Genomic DNA, 24,208 nt, shown 5'->3' with positions numbered 1-24,208 from the left:
ATATAAGGATGAAGATGAAGAGACAGTGACACAGATGTCTGGACTTATTTACTCTCCGTACAGTAATGCTGTGACCCTGAAGGACCGAGCGTGGACGGATTGATGGAAGGTTTTGCCATAAAATAGTCCTTCAACTTTAGAGCTAAACCAGAAAAGTCATCAGAAAGTGTCTGGAGGGAGAAAAACAGTGACTCAGAGTTTTGACTCCCAAACTGGTCAAACTTCATTTCAGCAGCAGGAAAGGTTTATTTTTAATTTCGGGGCGGTGTCTTTCCAGTGAACGGTCCCAGTTGCGTTTTCCTTTCCCAGCTCCTGCAGTCACTTTCGGTTTCCGTCTCTCTCCACCGCTGCGCTGTTTTGGCGCTCTGGACTTCTGCTGCTTCCCCGCGCGCACGATGGCTGCCAAGCACGCGCTGCCCGTCCTGCGCTGGTCCAGCCGTGTTTTCTCCGTGGAGCTGAACGGAGCGCCCTTCTACTTCGCGCTGGCAGACCGACCGGAGGCTGAAGCCCCGCGGCTCTTCGGGCAGCTGCCCCGCGCGCGGCGCTGCTTCTCGCTGCTGCTGCGCAGCGCGGACCGGGTGCACGCGGCCAGGCTGCACGCGCGGCTGCGGGACGCGCTGCTGAGAGAGCTGCCTCCGGAGTGCCGGCTCGCTCCGATGTGCTCGTTCCTGCCGGAGGTCCGGGACTCTGTGCTCAGGGGCTTCTTCCTGCAGGACGGCCCCGACAGCCCCTCCCCCACCCCGCGGCTCCTGGAGGCTCTCGCGCAGCAGCACGCGCTGCTGCTGTGCTCGTACACTCCGGACCGGGAGCACCGGCACTGGACTCAGCACGTGTGGTCACTTGAAGGAGGGACGCGGGTGGACGTGGGGACAGGGCTGTGTGTGGTTTGCTCAGAGGCTCCTCGGTGCCACCCGGCCGCCCTCAGCATGATCAACTCAGACGTTTTCCGCACGTTTCAGGACGCGCGCGACGTTTTGACGGAGGTGAGACTCAGCAAGTGTGTGTGTGTGTGTGTGTGTGTGTGTGTGTGTGTGTGTGTCCCTCCTCTCAGCTGCTCTCTCTGCAGTGTGTGGCCGTCCTCCCAGAAGCCTCCTCGGTCTTGGAGCATCTTCCCAGCAGAGCTCCGTCCTCTGCTCCACCAGCCTTCCCCGTCCTCGTGGTGGAGGGCCTGGACGCCACAGGTTGGACCAACTGATCCGACTGCAGTGTCAGGCTGGAGACATCACTTCATGGAATGTGTGTCCTCCTCTTCCCCCCCCCCCCCCCCCCCCCCCCCCCCCCTCCCGGAGCTGCAGGTAAGACCACCCTGACGGAGTCTCTGCGGGACGCTCTGGGCGCCGTCCTCCTGCGCTCGCCCCCCCAGAGCCTGGCCCCCTGGAGGGCCCTCTTCGACCGGGAGCCCCCCCTCCTCCGCAGGGCCTTCTACGCCGTGGGGAACTACGTGACGGCGGAGCAGGCGGGCCAGCAGGCCATGAAGACGCCCGTGGTCGTTGACAGGTGGAGGCGGCCCGGCGCTCCCTGCTGGTTCTGACCTTCTGTCTCCAGGAGGAAGTTCCTGGTCCCACAGGATCCATATTGACGTCCATCTTGTCTCCCTCCCCAGATTCTGGCACAGCACAGCAGCGTACGCCATCGCCACGGCGGTCAGCGGCCCGCCCAGCGGCCTTCCGGACCCGGGTTCGGAGGTCTACCGCTGGCCCGCGGACCTGCTGCGGCCCAGCCTGGTGGTCCTGCTCACCCTGGACCCAGAGGAGAGGAGGAGGAGGCTGAGGGACCGAGGCCAAGGGAAGACGGAGGAGGAGCGGCAGCTGGACCACAACCAGCTCTTCAGACTCAGGTAAAGACTCCGAGGACATCGTCCCGCTGCCGCTCGTCCCAGAGGAGTCAGAGAGTGGAGGGGACTCATCCGTCCTCCTCAGGAGGACAAGTCCAGGGAAATGTCGGTGTGTGTTCCTCCTGCAGGGTGGAGGAGGCGTACCGGAGGATCAGCGGCCCGCCCTGCATCGCCGTGGACGCCAGTCCCTCTGCAGACCAGCTGCTGCAGCAGGTGCTGCTGCTCGTACGGAGCAGATGCTGCCTGTGACCAGTTCAGGCTCCAGAGTCAGACCCAGAAAACACACACACACACACACGCACGCACGCACGCACGCACGCACGCACACAGACACTCACACGCGCGCGCGCGCGCGCGCACACACACACACACACACACACACACACACACACACACACACACACACACACACACACACACACACACACACACACACACACACACACACACACACACACACACACACACACACACACACACACACACACACACACACACACACACACACACACATCTGGCCGTTGTCCTGGTGTTCAGGGACACTCACAGAAGCTTCGGGTAGTTTTTAGTGCAGAAAAAGCTCAGGTCACTTTCTCAAGAAACAACTGAATTGTCAAATGTAAATATGAAAAATAAAAAGATGTGGTTATCAGTCTGTTATTGATCTGTCATTCAGTCATGAGGAGAATTCTCTCAGCTCTTCAGCCATGTTTGGCTTCCAGCTCTCAAACTCTTGATTTTTCTTGAGAGCCTGAAAACACTCAACAAGTTCCACATTCACACTCTGCAGGATGAGGATATCTCAGTATCTCAAACTGACACAAATGCTGGATTTACCATTTAACATGATAAAATATTCTGAAACACTGACTCATCACACTTCATCATTTCTCATCTCAAAAGTTCGAGTTCATCTTTAATTTCTCTCAAGATTCATGATGTTTCAGCTCCTCTCTGACAAGCCAACGCTCTATTTGCCAAAGAAAACAACTTCAAGCTTCTCATTAAAGTGTGAAAGCTTTCACCGGAGTCACGCTCACACTGTTTTAGTGTTTCAAATGAAACAGTGAGGTGAACTGACTGGAGGGAGGAGAGGATCAAATTCTGTGAAGATACAATTCAAAGAACCACAAAACCACCTTGAAGCCAGAACACACTGAAAGCCTTCCTCCATGCAGACACTGAGCGGACCTGCACCTTGAAGCGAGGCCACAGCTTTCCCCACACTGTCTTCTGCTGTCCCCACTTTACAAACGAAGCTGTTTCCAGTGGATCAGCTTCATGGTCCTCCATCGGAGCCTCCTCTGTGTGGTCAGGTCCTCATCTGATCTGATCTGATTCCAGCTGATTAAACGTGGCGTGTTTGGTCCCTGAACGCCAACAAATTCACCTGAAGCAGGCAGGAGGTCACTGAAGTGTCTTTAATAAAGAGCAGGACTCTAAACGGGCTGAACCAGCAGAATCAGTTTGGCTACAACACGACAGGAGTGAGGGACGCGTGACGGTCCCGGCAGAAAACAAAAGAAGTTTACATCACAGAGCTGCAGACAGAGAAAACCAGCAATACAAAATTATATCTACATCTGGATATCAAAAATTAAGATTGCAATAAGTTAAGATTTCTTTATACATCTGAGGAGCAATTATCGTTCGTTTGTACATACATGGAGTTCAGGAGCAGCTCAGACAGACACACACCCTCCAAACACACACTGAGGATGATGAAGGTGATGAAGACGATGGTTTGGGTTGAAATGTTAAGAATCTCCTGTCCTCCAACACTGAGTGAAACGATGTGCATCAGTTTGAGAGGCTCAGTGAAACGTCACAGTGGCTGGAGAGGCAGCGGACACACACACACACACACACACACACACACACACACACACACACACACACACACACACACACACACACACACACACACACACACACACACACACACACACACACACACACACACACACACACACACACACACACACACACACACACACACACACAGCTGGAATGCTTTGTGGATCTTCAGTTCTCTGAGGTCAAACTCCACCTGAAGCTCTGGCAGGTGGAGGGGGCGGAGCTTCAGACGGGGGCGGAGCGGGGCGGAGGTTAAGGCACCGCGGCACCCTGATGGACCACAGGACTGATCCAGGACTGGTCCAGGCCGTGAGGGGAACCCTGGACTGTCTTCATGTGGACACATGCTAAAGCTAGCTTAGCATGAAGCTACGATCCATCAGACTCCAGCTGGACTCCTCGGATCCAGTCCTGGTCTGGATCTTCTATAAAGTGCTGGACTCAATGCCAGGTGTGACGAAGAAAACCAATGTGGGGTGTCAAACATGTGGCCCGTGGTCCAAAGCTGGTCCGCCAGATGTTCCTTTTATAAAGTGTAAGAATGGAGGCTCTGTTGGGCCAGTTTTGGCCCACAAGCCACATGTTTGACCTCCCTGAGCTGCTTCAGCATTTTCAGTCATCCCAGTTTAAATTCGGCAACAAACCCTGAAATGTTTTCCAGCAACATTAAAGCTCCCATGTAATACAATCAGACATAAAGTACACACACACACACAGGCGAGCCGTCACACTGAACGTGTCTCCAGCAGACACGTGTCCAGTCAGTCAGTTCTGCACATTAAGAACATTGTGATGTGTGTCAGTGAGTAAGGAACTGTGCAGACATTCATTCAGAAGTGTGTGTGGAGTCATACAGTGAGGCGCCATGCTGCTGTGAGGGAAACACACACTGGTGGAGCAGCACAGCGTTCTGGAGCAGGCGGGGGGGGGCGGAGCCATCACTGGGAGGGCGTTCTGGAGCAGGCGAGGGGCGGAGCCATCACTGGGAGGGCGTTCTGGAGCAGGCGGGGGGCGGAGCCATCACTGGGAGGGCGTTCTGGAGCAGGCGGGGGGCGGAGCCATCACTTGGGCACCAGGCCACGGGCTTTGGGGTAAAGAGGCGATCCCGGACTGGAGGGGCTGAAGGGGGAGGTCGGGGTGCTGGACTTCTTGCCTGTTCTGGGCCGGCTGGGGGGCAGAGAGCAGCACAGTTCAGGCTTTCAACCATCAAATCAGTGAAAACTTCACATTTCAGCTCGTAAAGTGGAACATGTGGAAACGTCTTGGGGTTGAATACTTCAGCCGGTCTCTGCCTGAGGCGGATTCTCAGAGCTTCTTACCCAGACTTTGGTTTCTTGAGGCTGCCGCCGGCCGTGGCGGGCGGCGTCGGGCCCGGGCCGGCGTGGAGGCACGAGGCGTCGATCAGGATCTCGTCCTCGTCCCGCAGGGCGTCCTCCAGAGCTGCCGCCAGCTTCGGGGCGATGACCGGCTCCTGGTAGTCTTCAGTGGTCCTGGCGGGCAGGTCCATGTCCAGCATCAGGATGTTCTCGGCCTGGAGGAGATGGAGGTTTGAACACTTCCAGGTTGAGGGAGGACTGCAGGACCCAACAGGTCCTGCAGTCACGTTAATAAAAACATAAAAAGGACGTTAGATAAAATGCTTTCAGAAAGTATTCTCCAGTTTAATCTGCTCACCATCACTGGCACCCCTTCATTTTTTTGCATAACCTGTACAGTACCTTCAGCAGTGAATGGAAATGTGCCAAATTTATATCATCAGGACCTTTTAACTGGAGGCCTAAAGTAACGAGGATCAGGTGGGCAGTGCTGATCGGCTCCAGAACCTTCCTGAACGTCTCAGCTGGGATTTTCTCCCCAATAACAGATTTCAGTTTCAGTCCAAACCCGTTTCACTGGGACCAGAACTCACTGCTGGCTGTTTTAGAACCGTGTTTTTTCTCTCTCTAAGCATCCTGCTGTTTCTCGATGTCGGCTGTGAGTCTGGAGGAACCGTGATCTTGAACCATGAAGAGGCTTTTGAAAAGCAGACTTTGTCTCTTCATGTCACGTGGTCACAGGCAAACGACCACAGGTGATAGTGATCGGTGATTTATCACAGGAGAGTCCGAACGTGTGTCCATACTGACTCACAGCAAAGCGACAATATCAGTGACAGCAAGCCTGAGGTTCCTCTGTTCTCGTTGTCAACTGCTGCAAATCAGTTGCTGTTTAGTATCAAATACGATTCCTCTGAAGATCAACGTTTCGATAAAGGTTATTCTACTTTATGTACTAAAACTTCAAAATGGTGAGGAATGCAAATGTAATGTATGTGATCACAGACACACACATATAGCCACTCAAGATCAGGCTTATTTTATCCTTTAAACTTCCCTCTACTGCAGCTACAAGGAAACAGCGGAGCAGGAAGTGAAGTGAGGTGAGGAGACGCTCACTTTGTATCTGCTGTCTGCTCTCATCATCATGGCCATGCGAGCGTAGTGGCTGAGCGGTCGGCTGTATCCCACCGCAGACAGGGGTCTGGTCCGCATCTGATGGTCACTGCAACACACACACACACACACTGAGGAGCTGCTCTGCTCTCATAAAACCAGAGCACAGTCGTTAACAGCTGTTAATCTTCATGTTGACATTCTGGCTGCCAGGAAACTCCTCTGTCCGTTTAAAGGAATGTGCTGTTAGGTTGGTTCTCTAAACTGCCGTGTCTAAAACGAACGGCTGTATTGATCTGTCAGTCTGACGAGACTCTGCTTCAGGGGGAAGCTGTGTGTCCTGGTCCTGGACCGGTCACAGCTGCCTGCTGGGAAATGAAGGGTTACTGTCATATTATTGTGTTTTGGGGGAAAAAGATCCTCACAAACACACTGCTGATTGTGTGATTTCCTCTCTGGAAGAAAAGGCTGCGGCTACATAACAACACTGCCACCTAGTGGCTGGAAGGACACAGAGCTTTCTTTATCTCAGACAAACAGTCATTGAGATAAACTGACGTTTGAGGCTGCAGTTAGAAAGGCAGACCTACACATTTCTATGCTACAGTCACATCTGAACGCTGATTTTTATTATTGTATTTGAGATATGTCCAATCCATCATGGCCTTCACTCCCTGCAGTCCCAGGTCTGAACATTAGGAGGCTTACTGGGAGTTTGGAGGGACTCTCTAAAGTCTAGCAGACTAATACAAAAGGAATTTGTCTCTGGGATCTATTTTTAGATCAGAGAAACATCAAGCATAAATCAGGCGAACCACTGGTTTGTAAATGTTCCCGTGATTGAATGACTGAATGTGCCTGAAGAATTTGTGAAAAATACACTAAAACAAAGTGTGTTTTTCTATTGCTGGGCTCAGATGAGGAGTGAAGAACACATGTCGGCACTCCGATGTGAAACGCTCTGGACTCACTCCTCCATTCGGGTGATGGGCTTGGTTTTCCAGTGCTCGTCTTCCTCGTCCAGGAACGCTCTGTTGACTATTTTGTTTTTCTCCTCTGAAGGAATAAAGTTCTCTATGATCAGATGCCTGGAAAACAAGCACACGAGCACAGCGTTAAACACAGAGCAACAAGCCCGGACGTGTTTGTGTTTCATCTGGAGACAGGAAGTCAAGCCGCATTTCTCCACAGAACTGAGGAAGACTCCAGGAAGCCTTCAGGACTGCTTCCTCAGTCATGGGGGATTTTCGTGTGTGCTGGACTGAAGTCCTCCTGAATGCTGCAGTCTGTTGGGTCTGCGGACTCCGTACTTGAGTTTGAGGTCTCTGGTCAGCTCGTTCTGGCTCTGCTCCAGGTCCTGCCGCTCGTTGATGTGCGCCTCCTGGAGGTCGGAGATTTCTGCCTTCACCGCCTGCAGCTTGGCAAACAGCTGGAGGACAGAGAGGAGCGGCCCGTCACCAACAGCAGCAGCTACAAAGTCTCACAGTTCATCTGAGAGGACAGAAATAGATCCACAGCACTTTCTCCACTGACTTCAAACTGCACTGGAGAACCGCTCACTTCCCTAACAGAGACAAGTCTTCTGTTTACTGGAGCTCTCAGTGTATTTTTATGTATCCAGAACGTGAGACCAATGCAGTGATTATGGAGGGCTGAGCTGTGCAGAGTTTGCATGTTCCTCCAGTGGTCGTTTCCTCCACTGTGACCAGTTATCATCACTGATATTCCAGTATCAGACAGGAAGTACTTTTTTGTTTTTTTTTGTTTTTTTAATTCAACTATAGTTCATATTCAGGAATTCAACTTATTCACCAAGAAGGGTTTACTGCGCTACTTCTACATAATGTGTAGGGGACAAAACGTGTCCTGATGTGAAGGCAGGGGACAAAATAAACATCTGCATGTGTGCACGTGACTTTTCTCTCCAACCAACTGGGAGTGAGTTGAAAACAACGAGCAGATGTTCCGGAGCTTCACCTTCTTCAGCTTCTTGGTTTTGATGTCGACCTCCTGCTGCAGGGAGCTGTAGGTCTCCTTCAGCTCCAGCGTCTCTTCGTCTCGACTCTCCATCTGCTGCTGCATCTCCCGCTCCCGTCGTTTCTGCACAACACACACGAGGACGAGTGAGACTGGAGGCAACAGGGAACGCTGTGCAGCCTGCTCTGGAGACCGGGCGGATGATTTGGTTAAAGACACATGTTAACTGGTGAAAGTCAAGTGTTTCACCTGTTCAGCGATTTCTTTCCTCTTCAGCTCAAGCATCTTCTGCTGTTCGTTGGTGTGATCCACGATGTTCTTCCCCCCTACGAGAAGCTTACTCTCCATCGCCTTGATGAAGGAAAATACAAACTTTAGGTCCGTGAGGAGAAAAAGGCAGGAGAGTCTGACCGGTCTGAGAAAAGAGGCCATCAAACAGCCATCAAACAAACAAAAAGGACTTCCACACGTCCCTCCTCTGGCTGTGGAACCTGGCTTACCTTGACTTTGGCAGCGAGCAGCTCTCCAGCCTCCCTCTCCTTCCTCAGGTCCTCCATCTTCCTCTCCTTCTCCCTCAGCAGTCGGGCCTTGTCCTCGGCCACCAGGCTGTGGTCGTCCATGATGGCCTTCCTCTCCCGCTCCAGCTTCTCCTGCTGCTCTCTCCAGTAGTCCCCCTTGTCGTCTCCGTCGTCGTCCTCGTCCTCCGTGTCTCCTCCTTCTGCGTCGTCGTCGGCGCCCCCCTCTCCGGCCCTCCTCCTCAGCCTCCTCCTCCTCTTTCCGGAGCGTTTCTGCAGCTGCTCCTTCAGCCGGGCGATCTCCTCCTGGAACTCCCTGAGCAGGGCGTCTTTGGGGTCCTCGTTGATCCGCGGCTTGTTCTTGATGTTCTTGGCTCTGTTGGAGTAGCGCAGCGTTGTCAGCGTCTCCTCCACGTTGTAAGACGCCGGTCCGATGTTGGCGACCATGACGGTGCGAGCGTTGCCTCCCAGGGAGTCCTGCAGCAGGCGGGTGAGCTTGGAGTCCCGGTACGGGATGTGGCTGCTCCGGCCGTCCACCAGCGCCGAGATGACGTTCCCCAGAGCGGACAGCGACAGGTTGATCTTCGTGGCTTCCTTCAGCCGCTCCCCCTGGGCGCCGGTCTTGGTCTGCCGTTCGCTGCCGGCCAGATCCACCAGGTTGAGCTTTCCAACGCGGATGTGGTTCTCTCCGTCCACGCCCAGCTCGCTGCACTCCACCGTGATGACGAAGATGGCGTGAGACCGCGAGCTGTGCTCGTTCATGTTGGTGGCGCCCACCGAGCGGTTCTGGTTGCCCACGTTCATCACGTTCTCGATCTCCCGCACGCTCTTGGTGACGAACGAGGACAGGTCTTTGACGTAGACGCCGGTGTCGGGCCGCTCCCGGAGCTCCAGGCGGTGCTGCTGGTCCTTGGAGAGCAGGTCCCGGATCTCCTCCTGGTAGATCTCCAGGTACGATGCTCTCACCAGGTACTGCTGGTTCTGCGAGCGGGAGATGTGCGTGAAGATGTGCTCGAAGGAGTTGGGGATCACTCCTCTCCTCTCGGGGTCGTTCCTCACGCCCTCCATGGTGTAGGTCTTCCCCGTGCCCGTCTGGCCGTAGGCGAAAATGGTCCCGTTGAAGCCGAGCAGGACGGAGTCCACGAGGGGCCGGAAGGTCTCGTCGTACAGGTCGAGTTGTTTCGAGTTCCAGTCGTAGACCGAGTCGAACGTGAAGAGCTTGCCGACTTCGTTGGCCGATGACTCGCGGGGGTTCCTCACGATGATCTGACCCAGCTTGACGTCGACGGAGACCACCCGCTCGAACTTGGCGGCCCGCTCCTTCTCGTTCATGGGCCGGCAGCGGACCACCACCTTGACCGTCTCGGAGCTCTTGGTCTTGGACATGGTGACGGAGCGGCGTCCTCCGTCTTCAGAGCAGCTTCAGACGGACTGGACGGGGACGGAACGGCCACGGCGGGACCTGCAGGGACAGAGACGCTGCTGCCAGACTGGGAACATTTCAGCTCTTTTCAAATGTACACTTCTGACTTTACATGTCAGTCTGTGTGAGACTTTTTGAAATGAAGGTAAAATGTGTTGTGACGTTTTTCACTGTGTTTACATCAGAGCTGCTCCAGTATAAAAGTACTGCAGAGAACTACGTTATTTATCTCTGACAGACCAAACATGGATCAAAGAGCTCAATGCCATTAAATCTCCTTGTAACAGCTGTGTCCAACAACCGGCCCACAAGTTCCAGCTTCCTACTGTCTGAATAATATTTGATGTGGAATAATGCTTTGTTTTCAAAGTTCTCAGGAACACAGTGTGAAGGCCGCTCTGTTTTGTCTGAAGTCACTTGGAAACAGCGTCTGCTAGTCTCGTGAGATCTAGCTATATGAGATGGCATGGCCGGAAGTCATGCCAGAGTTGGGTTGGATTCTCCCCGGAGCAACAGCCTTGCTCTCAATCAGCTGATTTGTGTGTGCTTCCTCTGCAATCCTCAATAAATCCTCCTTGTGCAGCGTCAACACCTTGACTCGTCATCTTTGGCTCTGATTCACCAAAAATTCCACAACAGTTTGGGGGCTCGTCCGGGATCTAAACACAGCATAAACGAGGTAAGTGCAAATGTTTCCTCTGTTAAATATTTAACTCAGGAAGTATTGCCTTACCTGTGGGGATGTTTGACTAGATAAAAGAACTATTTCATGGTTGATTGGAATTGTAAAAGCAAATTTCTAAACATAAAGAGCCAAAGATGTCCCTAAATTTTTTTGATTGATTCTTATCAATCAATTGCTAATGATTAGTAACAATTGGGTTGTAATAATAATTTAATTCTAATTCGGAACTGTGGCTGAGAGAGCTTAGGAAGAGTTTCTAGACTTGGAGTCTGGACGGCCCTGGGGGCCACTGGCGTGGAAGGGCTGAGTCCCTGAAGCGACTTTGTTTTCACTCGGATTGGATCCGAGATTGGCGTGGAAGGGCTGAGCCCCTGAAGCGGCCTGGTTTTCACTGGGGTTAGATCCGAGACGGGCGTGGAAGGGCTGAGCCCCTGAAGCGGCGTCGCCTGAGGAGATTTCTGCTGGTGAAGCTTGTTGAAAACCTGGTGAGTGTGATTCTGCAGGTCACACCTCACGACTCTGACTCTCTCTTCACGTTAAAAGAAAAGGGGGTAAATAAAGAAGAAGGTCATGATGCTGGGAGGTTGTTCAGGTTTGTAGAGGACATGTGTTGCTGTTTGTGTTGCTGTTTTGTGTGCAGTTATTGTTTGTGCTAACCGTTTGGTAAACACCAAAGTGTTAAACATAGGAAAAGAAGAGACAGGAAGTAGAACAGCATGGCGTGGTCTGATCCCGTTGAAAGTTTTCAGCAACTATTCGATAAGTTCACACCGGTCGGGGTGGTCGGCAGAACCAAGATATTGGAATGTTTAGAAGAGTCACAATCTACGGCCCGAGCGATGATTTCTGGCTGGTTGCGCAGACAACCGAGTGATCTGAGACCGCCGAGAGAATTAAAGTTTACTTTGATTCGTGGTGGTTTTGCATTTGCTGGTTCTGTGTAAAACACTGATTGTGACTCCTCACTCATGCCACAAAACCGGTTGTTGAAGAGAAGTGTGAGGATAGAAATGCTGAAGAGAGAGAGCCAGGCAGAGAGAGAGAGAGAAAGAAATAGACAGAGGCAGAGAGAGAGACAGAGGTAGAGAGCGATAGAGTGAGAGATAGACAGAGAGAGAGAGACAGGACAGAGAGAGAGAGACAGAACAGAGAGACAGAGAGAGAGAGACAGAACACACAGAGAGAGAGAGAGACAGAACAGAGAGAGAGAGAGAGAACACAGAGAGAGAGAGAGCCAGAACAGAGAGAGAGACAGGCAGGGTGAGAGAGACAGAGAGAGAGAAAGACAGGCAGAGTGAGAGAGAGGCAGAGAGAGAAAGAGAGAGAGGCAGAGTGAAGTGAAGAGATGAAGGGTTTGATGAACAGGGAGGAAGAACAGGAAGTTAAGAAAAATAAGCAGGGTTTTAACCAAAGGGAAGGTTTTCAACCTGTTTGTTTTGTTTCCTGTTTTTTTACATGTTTAAAATAAGGAATCCATCAATGAGTCAACAAAGTTGCTTGTTGAACTTGTAATCTACTCCACTATTTTTAACCTGAAGTCTACTGAGGACACCCAAGATTTGAATTTATATTAAGTGATTAATCTAAAAATTGAATTCATCTGCAGCTTAGACCAAAATGAAGAAAACCAGTAACTGTTTTCTAATGAGAGGGAATTCATTTAATAGAAATTAATTCCTGCTTATATCTACACACAAGACAAGCTGTCTTGACATAGTTTTTCATTGTTCCTCTGAGGAACAAACTCTGAATGCAGTATTTTATCAGAAGAATCAAATAAAATGTCTGCTACTGACAACACAAAACATCCATTGGTTAAAAGTAACAATACTTTGAGCAGTTTGTCTAGAGACATGCTTTGCACTCAAAAGTATTTTCTGATACTGGTACTTTTACGGGTCATTGAGCATTAATCAATGTAGCAGTATTTGTACTTCAGTGCTAAATTTTCAGAAACCTCTGCCTCTGGAAGTTTGTCCAAGTAAGTTTCTTTTCTTTTCCATCTTCAGTCGGTGGGCAGAGGCCAGAAGTTCCACCTGTGAACCATTTCCTGGATAATGCTGTAGAGCATGTGATTCAGGCCTGTTTGAGAGAAAACTGATTTCTCCAAGACTGCCAGCTGTGTGCAGGGTCAGAGGTCACTGCTTGAGTCATTGACAGGTTTGAGGACGGTTCCCTGAGGATAAATCCTCAGGATGATTATTCACGATATGTTAAAGAGAAAAGACAACCTGAATTTGAGGCTATCAATTTTTTTTTGACAAAACTGTTAACCCGCATAGCATCTGTTTTTTACCAACTTGTTGATATTGCAACATAAAAAACTCATAAATTTCCAGTTTATTTTAATCCGTCCAAAGTGAGCTGAAGAAAGCAGTTCTTTCAGTGGTTCTTATCAGACTGCTGAGGAGCCAAGGACCATGAACAGAAAACAATCCAGAGAAAATATCAGCACTAGTGAGAGAATGGAGACGAAGGTCCACCAGTCACACTGTTTGATAGACAAATATGATAATATACTAATATGTTTTTCTCTTTTGAGTGTTTGTTTTGTTATAAAGTCCTGTACAGGCACTCGCCGCTCCGATCCACAGCCCCGATCCTCACGGCCAGCTGCACTGCACCAGCCAACCGGGAGGGAGAAGCTCTGTCAGCAGCGGGAAGTACAGACACACACGCACGCACACAGGAGTGATGAAACTCAGATTTTAGCGAGAAAATCGTTTTTTTCTGTGATGATGACGTGTGTGGCGATTCTCTGTTCTTCTGTTCTGCTGAGACTTTCCATACAGGAGGGGAGATGTTGTGACTGCGAAAGCAGTGGACGCATTCTTGGAGACGGCTGCTCCTGGTGGCTGGGTGGCTGGCTGGGAGGAGGCGGTGGAGGCGGTGGGTTTGATTACGACGTGAAAACATCGGACGTGAAAACATCGGACGTGACAACGGCGTACCGCAACGTGATGAAAAATATGAGGCAGCATGACCGCGACAAGTCACTAGGAAGATATCAGTGGGTCGACGGGCTGAACCGTCCTGCTCAGACTGGACCAGAGGCAGCAGGATCCTCCATGATGGTCACTTCTCCCCCACATCACTGTAACCTGAACACAGGGGGAGGGGCTTCTAGTTTTAGTGAAATGGGTTTAATTATCAACCACTTGCTCAGTTGGGTGAAGAATTAAAGTTAATTAATTAAATGAATTTGTTTCAATACAGTTTCAATGAAATAACTTGGAGGTCACATTCCGGGTTTTCAAACTGAGTGAAGGGGGAGACAGAAGCAGCAGGTTTATCTCGACCTTCCCCTTCGACATAACAAAACTAGCATGACAATGTTTTTACATGACTGTGCTGCAAGAATTTGTTACTGTCTATGAATCTACATTCTTAACTCAGAAATCTACTGAAATGAATTACATTTGCACCCTTATTTGATTTAGTTGGAGTATTTGTGAGCTAACTATAAAGAGATTACTCAGATTTAGCATTGGCTAAACCTCGAAGAATCACACGGGAGCTAAATGTCAAACTGATACAGATAGACAATAGAATGCTTGTCCAGAAGTCATGGGAGGTATTGAATGTCTTATGAAGTCATTGAATGATTCAATGATGTTTAGTACCGACTTTTTCTACACCAAGACAAGGAAGACCTGATGGGTGGACATTTTTCCAAGATTTTATAGAAATCAACTGAACTGTACTATCTGCTACTTCAAAATCTATTGATTTTAAAATCATTTTGTCTTTTGGGCCTCTGACTCATGCTACTGTCCAGTCGTTGACCTGTCTGACCTGTCTGCTGCATTATTTTAACTCAGATTGGATCCTGAAAGGCAATATTTGCTGCATTCACCTAAAAAGGTAAATACTGCTTCACATTTGGCCCAGGACTTTGTCTCTGGTCTGGGAGTTCGTGCATCGGCGGTGAGGGGATCTGGGTCTGGACCTGTCAGGTGGAACTCTGATACAGTATGAGGATGATGTTTTCAGACTAAAAGGTTGAAGGAAGCTTGAAGAGCCTGACACTGTTCTACTCCTGAACCGTCTTCCTGAGGGAGGCCGCCGAGCATCCTGAGCCCAGCTGCAGCTGAAAGTGACGTTCCTTGGACACGTTCTGGAGGAGAGGATCTGGAGGGGAAGAACCGGTCCTGGTCTTCGGGAAGACCTGAACTGTGGTCTAATCTGCCGCTACAGACTAAGGGAGGAGACGTTGTCTTTTCTGGGTCTGGCAGGATGCTGTCATCACTGGATTTTTGGTTTGCAGCTGTAGACTCTGTGTTCGAAACAACCACACAAGGATGTTTCTGCAGGACTGGAACAGAGACCAGGTCACAGGAGGGTCAACATCTGGAGGAAGACTAAACGTCAGCCTCTGGTCTGGGATTACCTGGCTACAGACCACCCTGTTATCTCTATTCCAAGAGAAGGGACAGTTCTCTACAGGTATTCTGGTTTGGACACATGGATCACGGTTTCACCCTGATGCTTATTTCTCTTGCAGACTCCTGACTGGGTTCCTGGGCTCCTAAATAGTCTGTGAGCAGCTGATGCTCCAGCAGAGATTATCACTGCAGCAGGTTTTGGTTTGGGCCAACGGATGCATGGTACATGTGTCACATTCTGCTGCTGGTGAATAAAGTACAGAGTGCCTGTCAGCAGGGGGGGTCGGGTTATGAAGCCATGTTCTGTGTTTTTAATTTTACCTTTGAAATATCTGCTGTGACTATGACTGGGTTACGGCTGACAAACTAACTTACTAACAAACTAACATTGACATTGATGACTGACTTTGAGAACGACCAGATGTTCAGTGTTTTAATGTTGTGTTCAATGTTTTTGCTGATTTTAATGGTTTTTCTTTCTTTTCTTAGTTTAGCTTGATTGGACACATCGCGGCCACTGATTGTCTTTTGCCTTCCTGGTTGATCGGCCTGGACCAGGATTGATTGTTTGGCATGAAGGTATTTCCAGCTGTCACTGTCCCATGGGTTGCTGATTTGTTTAAATTGTGCATCCATGACTGAGTGTCGCTTGGTGTTTTTGTGACAGTGGATCAGTTGGAAATGGTCGTTGAAACATAGGTAACTTAGGACATATAAAATAAAAAAATGACGATGCACTTGGAGGAACTGATCTTATTGATGTTTATGGAAAACATTAATATTGACAAGTGATGCAAATGAATGCTGGTTTTACTTTGTCTGGCTTTACTGTTTCCGATAGTGAGTTAGATTATTGTTAAAATTCGAATTTATTTTGTGTCTGGTTTTGTTTAAATTGAAATTTAACAACAGGAGGGATTGATGTGGAATAATGCTTTGTTTTCAAAGTTCTCAGGAACACAGTGTGAAGGCCGCTCTGTTTTGTCTGAAGTCACTTGGAAACAGCGTCTGCTAGTCTCGTGAGATCTAGCTATATGAGATGGCATGGCCGGAAGTCATGCCAGAGTTGGGTTGGATTCTCCCCGGAGCAACAGCCTTGCTCTCAATCAGCTGATTTGTGTGTGCTTCCTCTGCAATCCTCAATAAATCCTCCTTGTGCAGCGTCAACACCTTGACTCGTCATCTTTGGCTCTGATTCACCAAAAATTCCACAACAATATTCTTATCTTTTACCTGAAACCTTTAATCTTTGAAGACCTTTCAAAAAAATAAGGCATTCTCTGAACAAAAGCAGCTGCTGTTTATTTACTGAGGATTTTATTAAGGGCAGAATATTTAAACACAGAGATCTGAGCTGACTGCATAAAGAGCATCAGCATCGCAGCCAAGCTGTGAGGGGGAACGTGAACAGAAGCGTCCCCAAAGCTGCAGAGATCCCATCTTCATCAATAATTTGAGGAAGAATTCACATTTTTGCTGCTCAATTGTCCATAAAGTGATTTATCTGTCACATTTCTGCATAGAGCTGTGTTTTTTAGCTGAGAGGTAGCGAGAGGTAGAGCGAGTGTGAACACATGCACCTCTGACACGCCTTCCTTCACATGGTTCCTATAAAGACTCAGCATCAAATCAATCAGCGGACGCTGAGGGACAGGGTGTAAATAGTACAGGTCTATTTTAAGGTGAACTAAATGTGAGGGCGCTCTTGTCTTCCATGCAGTGATCGTCCTTCACAGGAAGCTGAAGGACGCACGGAGTGTAAACTCAGCTCAGCTCCACGTGATCCGGATTGTTACCGATCAGCTAAATACGAGCAGTACAGACTGAATAACAACTCCAAACACTTCCCTGAATTATGACGGAAATGTTTATGTTAGATAAGTGACATTTTAAATAAAAAGGCATTTTTACAACTGGAGATGCTGGGTTTCTTTTCATCTTACTGATTATAGACAGTTAATTCTTGAAGGAAAGCTTCTCCTGAGAGTTCATGGAGTCTTTGTTTTGTACATATTTATCGTTCATATAACCACACAGGTAATAAAGCGTCTCCATCACCTCCGAGTTTGGCTATGCTCACGAATGGTGCCAAAACAGTGCAATGCCACATTAAAAACATAGAAACAACAGCTATTTCTATTGAAAATTAGAAGAAGTTTATCCTCGGGATGGCACGACAAATACTTGTCTTTGTATTCTACTGCAGGCGTCTACTGACGCTCATGCTGGAAGTGATTTTTTTCTTATTCTGTGGTTTAAGTGCTGCTGAGTTCTGTCCTGCTGCCAGCAGGTAAGATGTAGTTAAGTGAAGCTCGGTTTGGTGCAGCAGGACTGCCTCATGTTAACTTACAGTAAATTCACTGCACTTCAGTCTGTAGTAATAGATGTCTGCTGATATCATGAAGACCACTAACACACTTCATCCACACTGAATCCACCATTTAGAGTGTATCGATCAGAAGCCTGAAGGGGTTAGGAGGATAATGTTCAAACTCATACAATATTTAGTATTTTACTTGAGTAAGTCTACTTATCTTATAGCATTTGGCTGTTTGTATACATATGAATGTGTGTGTGCTTCTCAGTCTTTCAAATTTAAATAAACTTCAACAAAGTGTTACCAACCACACCCTCATCTGCCATCACTTTTCAACTGTGATGGATGGACTCCTGGACCGAATCTGAGAAGAGACTTCTCACATTCACTGTAGCTGAAGTTACTTTAAAAATGATAACAATAAAAAGTAAAAGCATGTATTACACAAACACATATATGGCTTAATATACTCAACTCGAATTAAAGTACCAACTTAGCGCAAAGAGAAAAGTCAGGAAAGTAAATTCACAAAACAAAATTGCATCATTAAAAACTATGTCCAGGTAACACGACACATAAAGCCATTGTTTTCTGGTTTCTTCTACTTGACATTCATTGGTCAAAATCTTTTGTACAAAACAACAACAGCTGACACATGAATGGACCCGGTCATGGCCCATGGACCTTATCTTTGACACCACTGAGAAAACCAATAGATGTCTTCAAACGATTCACCACTGATAACCTACATGTTATCTTTTTCTGGGTCAGTAGTAACCATGTCCAGCAGAAACCGTGACCGGCAGTATTTCTGGCTAACGTCCATCCTGAGCTCCACAACGGAGGACCAGTTTGAGGGAATTGTCGCCTGACAGCCGGTAGGACCGGTGTGACAGCCTGGATGTGGCTCAGAAGTGAGCGATTCTCTCCTGCTTTTCGCCCTGCAGTCGGTAAATAATTGTGGAAGCTAACCGCCGCTAGCTCCCGGTGTGTGCAGCCCCGCAGAGAGCTCTCCGCGCCGGCCTAGCAACGGCAAACACCCCGGCGGCTGGTAGCATTACCTGGCTAGCGCTCCCAGCGAGGGCGGGCTCCCTCCCAGCCTGCCGCCGGAGGAGAATGGAAAGACCGGGCTCTTCGGACTGGACACGGCTTCCCGGGGGCAGTCACCTCCACGGCGGACCCGGAGAGGGCAGACGGAAAGTTCCGACCGGCGGGCGTTAGCTAATCCCGGACTCAGTCTCCCGTTAAACCGTGGCTGCTCCCCAGCTACGGTCCGGCGCAGGTTGCCATGTCCGACTGTACCATCCCCTAGTTAAAAACTACATAGTAAATCCACGACCTCGTGTAAATATCATGTCTCTGCATGATCGGGGGTGAGTGCAACATAAGTAAGCATTAACCAGGAAATTACTTAAAGCTCTCTTCACAGAGTGGACAATTAAGAAGTTACAACCTGCAGTTAATGTACGGAATTCAAGGTGAAGCGTACACAATCTGGCAACCCCGTTTCCCTACTGGATCTGTGGGACCGCACCGTGAGGGCCGCGCTGTTTGGCGACAGCGCCACCTGTCGAGCTGGATGGGAAGCACCGCACAGTCTGCCAAGGATGTAAAATAAACATACAATTTCAAAATTCAATTAAAGAGTATTTCAATTTCATTCTGATCCCAGAAATTATATCTACTGAGTGGGAGTGCTCCTTGAAAAGTATTACCTATAGTCCAACCGTGTTCAACCTGTGATATAACAGGTTATATTTCCCATTTTTTATTTTACAAAAAAACAAAATAAAATAAAATAAAGAAAGGTTCTTTCATCCAAAACATTTCTTCTCTTGATAACTGACCAGCATTGGGAGAAATTATGTAAATCATATACTTGTGTTTTTACCAGCTAAAATATTAATGGAATCATATGTTGTCATCACTACATCTCAAACAGGATCATTTAAATTAAGATGGAAAGAGGTGATAAACAAGGATAACTGGAGACACATTTATTTTAAGGAATAAAATGAAATAAAAATAACAGTAAAACACACAAACAAAACAAAAGTGAATTAGTGTGAAGATGACTCCTGCAGAATCTGTGACCTGACCTCCTGCGGGATACAGAGAAAGATATTGAAATACAGAAGTATACAGAGCATTGATATATCCAATAAACTGCATATTTCACTTTTTTTTACTGAGGTAAAATATATTTTTGTTAAAGGGCAACTTCGATTTTTTGACACCTGGACCTTATTTCTAGGTGTGTCATGCTCATATATTCACTCAGACAAACATCATGCAGCTCGGAGTCCTCCAGAAGTTATTTAGATCCAACCGATGTAGCCGCACTTAGCAGGGGCCACGGCAATGGAGCTTCAGCGCGGGACATAATCTCTGCAAAATCGCTCATTTCGGCTGTATTTCTTCATCCATCGTCAGTGTTATCATAAAGTCAGCACGTCTACCGTCTTCAGGTGAGTCAGCTGACAGTTTTCGCTAACTTAGCCACAATTAGCTCGGATGGGAACGTTGCGGAGCTCCTCTCCCCAGCAGAGAGGCACTTTGAGTCGGCCTCGGCTGTCACGGTGCCCCGGCGTCTGACTTCCAGGGAGCGAGTTAGAAAATGGCCCTCAGCTGCTCCACGGAGGCTCTGGACATCGTCGAAGAGGCACGGCTCGCACGCGGCCGCTGGATGTCTCTCCTCGCCGGGAGGAAGCGTATCTCCGCTCCCCGGCGGATGCGCGCTCCACGCCGGCCGCGTCTCGCGGCCGTAGCTCTCTCCTCGCCTGGAGAATCCAGATCTCTGCCGCCCGGCGGATCCGCGCTCCGCACCAGGCCGCGGGCGACCGAAAGGCAACCCAGTGCCAATGGAGGAAAAAATACAGCCAAAATGAGCGATTTTGCAGAGATTATGTCCCGCGCTGAAGCTCCATTGCCGTGGCCCCCCCGCTAGTGCGGCTACATTGGTTGGATGTAAATAACTTCTGGAGGCCTCCGAGCTGCACAATGTTTGTCTGAGTGAGTATATGAGCATGACACACCTAGAAATAAGGTCCAGATGTGAAAAAACCGAAGTTGCCCTTTAACATTTCATGCCAGATTACCCCTTTTCAAAGTGATTGCCACCTCCCCACAAAACTGCTGGGCTTCAGTCTGTACCTCCACTGGGTTGACAGAAATACTGTTAATAATTTAACAGGCCAATTCATGAACACTGAACCTCCTTCACTAAGGTGCTAATTACTTTTATTATTATTAGTTAAAAAAACATTTTAGGTCATTGCATAAATGAAAAATAATAGATCTTTGACCCTGACCTTGGATGGTAAGGCCTAACTTTACTGAACTTTGCTGGCTGGAACAAAGTGGAGCTGCAGAATGGACAGTGACAGCTGCTGCAGCACCGTTCCTGCAGCAGCTCCTCAACGCCACCGTTTTCCAACAGGACAGAGCCCCTCCACATCCTGCACCAGTGACCCGACGCGACCTGGAGGCCCAAAGTGTGGATGTCCTACCTGACCTGCCAGCGCGCCGGTGTGATCTGCGCCGCCCCACACAGACCACTGGCCCTGAACTGCCCTGTGCTGCCAGACGGCACCCCACCATGAGAGACTGGTATCCATGGCGACAGTCTCTTGGCCACACCCAATGGGACACCCTCAACGGGAAGTCCTGTCCTTCCACGGGCCAGGCCCGGGAGGCGCCGCTGCAGCACCCAGAGCCTCCGGTGACGGTGCCACGAGGCATCAGGCAGAATCAGAAGAGTCGGTTGTTCGTTAGAATTCTTACTTTGTAACATGAACAATTTGTGGACCAGCTTTGAACCACGGTCCAAATGTTTCAGACCCCTGCATTGTTTTTGTTTTGTGGCTGCAATTCACCTCCAGACGGTAAAGTTAGATAAGTGGGGACAGCAGAAGACAGTGTGGGGAAAGCTGTGGCCTCGCGTCACGGTGCAGGTCCGCTCAGTGTCTGCATGGAGGAAGGCTTTCAGTGTATTCTGGCTTCAAGGTGGTTTTGTGGTTCTCCTCCCTCCAGTCAGTTCACCTCACTGTTTCATTTGAAACACTAAACAGTGTGAGCGTGACTCTGGTGAAAGCTTTCACACTTTAATGAGAAGCTTGAAGTTGTTTTCTTTGGCAAATAGAGCGTTGGCTTGTCAGAGAGGAGCTGAAACATCAGGAATCTTTAGAGAAATTAAAGATGAACTCGAACTTTTGAGATGAGAAATGATGGACTGAAGTCTGATGAGTCAGTGTTTCAGAATATTTTATCATGTTAAATGGTAAATCCAGCATTTGTGTCAGTTTGAGATACGGAGATATCCTCATCCTGCAGAGGGTGAATGAGGAACTTGTTGAGTGTTTTCAGGCTCTCAAGAAAAATCAAGAGTTTGAGAGCTGGAAGCCAAACATGGCTGAAGAGCTGAGAGAATTCTCCTCATGACTGAAGGACAGATCAATAACAGACTGATAATCACATCTTTTTATTTTTCATATTTACATTTTACAATTCAGTTGTTTCTTGAGAATGTGACCTGAGCTTTTTCTGCACTAAAAACTACCTGAAGCTTCTGAGTGTCCCTGAACACCAGGACAACGGCCAGATGTGTGTGTGTGTGTGTGTGTGTGTGTGTGTGTGTGTGTGTGTGTGTGTGTTTTCTGGGTCTGACTCTGGAGCCTGAACTGGTCACAGGCAGCATCTGCTCCGTACGAGCAGCAGCACCTGCTGCAGCAGCTGGTCTGCAGAGGGACTGGCGTCCACGGCGATGCAGGGCGGGCCGCTGATCCTCCGGTACGCCTCCTCCACCCTGCAGGAGGAACACACACCGGCATTTCCCTGGACTTGTCCTCCTGAGGAGGACGGATGAGTCCCCTCCACTCTCTGACTCCTCTGGGACGAGCAGCAGCGGGACGATGTCCTCCGGAGTCTTTACCTGAGTCTGAAGAGCTGGTTGTGGTCCAGCTGCCGCTCCTCCTCCGTCTTCCCTTGGCCTCGGTCCCTCAGCCTCCTCCTCCTCTCCTCCGGGTCCAGGGTGAGCAGGACCACCAAGCTGGGCCGCAGCAGGTCCGCGGGCCAGCGGTAGACCTCCGAACCCGGGTCCGGAAGGCCGCTGGGCGGGCCGCTGACCGCCGTGGCGATGGCGTACGCTGCTGTGCTGTGCCAGAATCTGGGGAGGGAGACAAGACGGACGGACGGACGTCAATATGGATCCTGTGGGACCAGGAACTTCCTCCTGGAGACAGAAGGTGAGAACCAGCAGAGAGCGCCGGGCCGCCTCCACCTGTCAACAACCACGGGCGTCTTCATGGCCTGCTGGGCCGCCTGCTCCGCCGTCACGTAGTTCCCCACGGCGTAGAAGGCCCTGCGGAGGAGGGGGGGCTCCCGGTCGAAGAGGGCCCTCCAGGGGGCCAGGCTCTGGGGGGGCGAGCGCAGGAGGACGGCGCCCAGAGCGTCCCGCAGAGACTCCGTCAGGGTGGTCTTACCTGCAGCTCCGGGAGGGGGGGGGGGGGGGGGGGGGGGGGGATGAGGACACACATTCCATGAGGCGATGTCTCCAGCCTGACATTGCAATCGGATCAGTTGGTCCAACCTGTGGCGTCCAGGCCCTCCACCACGAGGACGGGGAAGGCTGGTGGAGCAGAGGACGGAGCTCTGCTGGGAAGATGCTCCAAGACCGAGGAGGCTTCTGGGAGGACGGCCACACACTGCAGAGAGAGCAGCTGAGAGGAGGGACACACACACACACACACACACACACACACACACACACACACACACACACACACACACACACACACACACACACTTGCTGAGTCTCACCTCCGTCAAAACGTCGCGCGCGTCCTGAAACGTGCGGAAAACGTCTGAGTTGATCATGCTGAGGGCGGCCGGGTGGCACCGAGGAGCCTCTGAGCAAACCACACACAGCCCTGTCCCCACGTCCACCCGCGTCCCTCCTTCAAGTGACCACACGTGCTGAGTCCAGTGCCGGTTCTCCCGGTCCGGAGTGTACGAGCACAGCAGCAGCGCGTGCTGCTGCGCGAGAGCCTCCAGGAGCCGCGGGGTGGGGGAGGGGCTGTCGGGGCCGTCCTGCAGGAAGAAGCCCCTGAGCACAGAGTCCCGGACCTCCGGCAGGAACGAGCACATCGGAGCGAGCCGGCACTCCGGAGGCAGCTCTCTCAGCAGCGCGTCCCGCAGCCGCGCGTGCAGCCTGGCCGCGTGCACCCGGTCCGCGCTGCGCAGCAGCAGCGAGAAGCAGCGCCGCGCGCGGGGCAGCTGCCCGAAGAGCCGCGGGGCTTCAGCCTCCGGTCGGTCTGCCAGCGCGAAGTAGAAGGGCGCTCCGTTCAGCTCCACGGAGAAAACACGGCTGGACCAGCGCAGGACGGGCAGCGCGTGCTTGGCAGCCATCGTGCGCGCGGGGAAGCAGCAGAAGTCCAGAGCGCCAAAACAGCGCAGCGGTGGAGAGAGACGGAAACCGAAAGTGACTGCAGGAGCTGGGAAAGGAAAACGCAACTGGGACCGTTCACTGGAAACACACCGCCCCGAAATGAAAAATACACCTTTCCTGCTGCTGAAATGAAGTTTGACCAGTTTGGGAGTCAAAACTCTGAGTCACTGTTTTTCTCCTTCCAGACACTTTCTGATGACTTTTCTGGTTTAGCTCTAATGTTGAAGGACTATTTTATGACAAAACCTTCCATCAATCCGTCCACGCTCGGTCCTTTAGGGTCACAGCATGACTGTACGGAGAGTAAATAAGTCCAGACGTCTGTGTCACTGTCCCTT

The 24,208-nt window shown here is 50.1% G+C and overlaps 3 protein-coding genes across 5 annotated transcripts; 1 reads left to right on the top strand and 2 right to left on the bottom strand.

Moving 5' to 3' along the window:
- The first annotated feature begins 12 nt into the window (after positions 1-12).
- LOC115407686 (UMP-CMP kinase 2, mitochondrial-like) lies at positions 13-2,487 on the top strand. 2 transcript variants are annotated; one of them, XR_003933664.1, is made up of 6 exons: positions 13-983; positions 1,067-1,181; positions 1,296-1,497; positions 1,604-1,837; positions 1,963-2,159; positions 2,190-2,487. XR_003933664.1 is itself a non-coding variant. In XM_030118125.1 (5 exons), the coding sequence occupies exons 1-5, from the start codon at positions 396-398 to the stop codon at positions 2,081-2,083; spliced, it is 1,260 nt and encodes a 419-aa protein (XP_029973985.1). In that variant the 5' UTR covers positions 13-395; the 3' UTR covers positions 2,084-2,487. The 2 variants fall into 2 exon arrangements, 1 of the variants encoding a protein (XP_029973985.1); XM_030118125.1 differs by having other exon boundaries at positions 1,963-2,487.
- On the bottom strand, positions 989-24,197 carry LOC115407687 (UMP-CMP kinase 2, mitochondrial-like). 2 transcript variants are annotated; one of them, XR_003933665.1, is made up of 6 exons: positions 23,243-24,197; positions 23,013-23,127; positions 22,704-22,905; positions 22,356-22,589; positions 22,028-22,229; positions 989-1,037 (listed from the first exon to the last, which is right to left on the bottom strand). XR_003933665.1 is itself a non-coding variant. In XM_030118126.1 (5 exons), the coding sequence occupies exons 1-5, from the start codon at positions 23,828-23,830 to the stop codon at positions 22,109-22,111; spliced, it is 1,260 nt and encodes a 419-aa protein (XP_029973986.1). In that variant the 5' UTR covers positions 23,831-24,197; the 3' UTR covers positions 21,893-22,108. The 2 variants fall into 2 exon arrangements, 1 of the variants encoding a protein (XP_029973986.1); XM_030118126.1 differs by lacking the exon at positions 989-1,037 and having other exon boundaries at positions 21,893-22,229.
- kif3b (kinesin family member 3B) lies at positions 3,752-18,723 on the bottom strand. The gene is made up of 9 exons (XM_030118110.1): positions 18,487-18,723; positions 8,601-10,077; positions 8,350-8,451; positions 8,101-8,223; positions 7,434-7,552; positions 7,095-7,211; positions 6,127-6,232; positions 5,011-5,222; positions 3,752-4,858 (listed from the first exon to the last, which is right to left on the bottom strand). Exons 2-9 carry the CDS (start codon positions 9,999-10,001, stop codon positions 4,753-4,755), a joined length of 2,286 nt encoding a protein of 761 aa, XP_029973970.1. The 5' UTR covers positions 10,002-10,077; positions 18,487-18,723; the 3' UTR covers positions 3,752-4,752.
- Positions 24,198-24,208: the final 11 nt, after the last annotated feature.

Source organism: Salarias fasciatus, chromosome 20 (assembly GCF_902148845.1).
Source record: "Salarias fasciatus chromosome 20, fSalaFa1.1, whole genome shotgun sequence".
Taxonomy (NCBI): domain Eukaryota; kingdom Metazoa; phylum Chordata; class Actinopteri; order Blenniiformes; family Blenniidae; genus Salarias; species Salarias fasciatus.
Note: the sequence above shows the minus strand (reverse complement) of the source record. Positions and strands in the feature narration are given on the sequence as shown.

Excerpts from the sequence above, each read along its gene's own strand:
- LOC115407686 (XM_030118125.1), top strand. The coding sequence starts at position 396 with ATGGCTGCCAAGCACGCGCTGCCCGTCCTGCGCTGGTCCAGCCGTGTT. Across the intron at positions 984-1,066 it reads CGCGCGACGTTTTGACGGAG|TGTGTGGCCGTCCTCCCAGA; the intron begins GTGAGACTCAGC and ends CTCTCTCTGCAG. Across the intron at positions 1,838-1,962 it reads AACCAGCTCTTCAGACTCAG|GGTGGAGGAGGCGTACCGGA; the intron begins GTAAAGACTCCG and ends TTCCTCCTGCAG.
- kif3b (XM_030118110.1), bottom strand. The coding sequence starts at position 10,001 with ATGTCCAAGACCAAGAGCTCCGAGACGGTCAAGGTGGTGGTCCGCTGC. Across the intron at positions 8,452-8,600 it reads TGCTCGCTGCCAAAGTCAAG|GCGATGGAGAGTAAGCTTCT; the intron begins GTAAGCCAGGTT and ends TCCTTCATCAAG. Across the intron at positions 6,233-7,094 it reads CCCATCACCCGAATGGAGGA|TGACCATCAGATGCGGACCA; the intron begins GTGAGTCCAGAG and ends TGTGTGTTGCAG.
- LOC115407687 (XM_030118126.1), bottom strand. The coding sequence starts at position 23,830 with ATGGCTGCCAAGCACGCGCTGCCCGTCCTGCGCTGGTCCAGCCGTGTT. Across the intron at positions 22,906-23,012 it reads GGAGGGCCTGGACGCCACAG|GTAAGACCACCCTGACGGAG; the intron begins GTTGGACCAACT and ends CCGGAGCTGCAG. Across the intron at positions 22,230-22,355 it reads AACCAGCTCTTCAGACTCAG|GGTGGAGGAGGCGTACCGGA; the intron begins GTAAAGACTCCG and ends TTCCTCCTGCAG.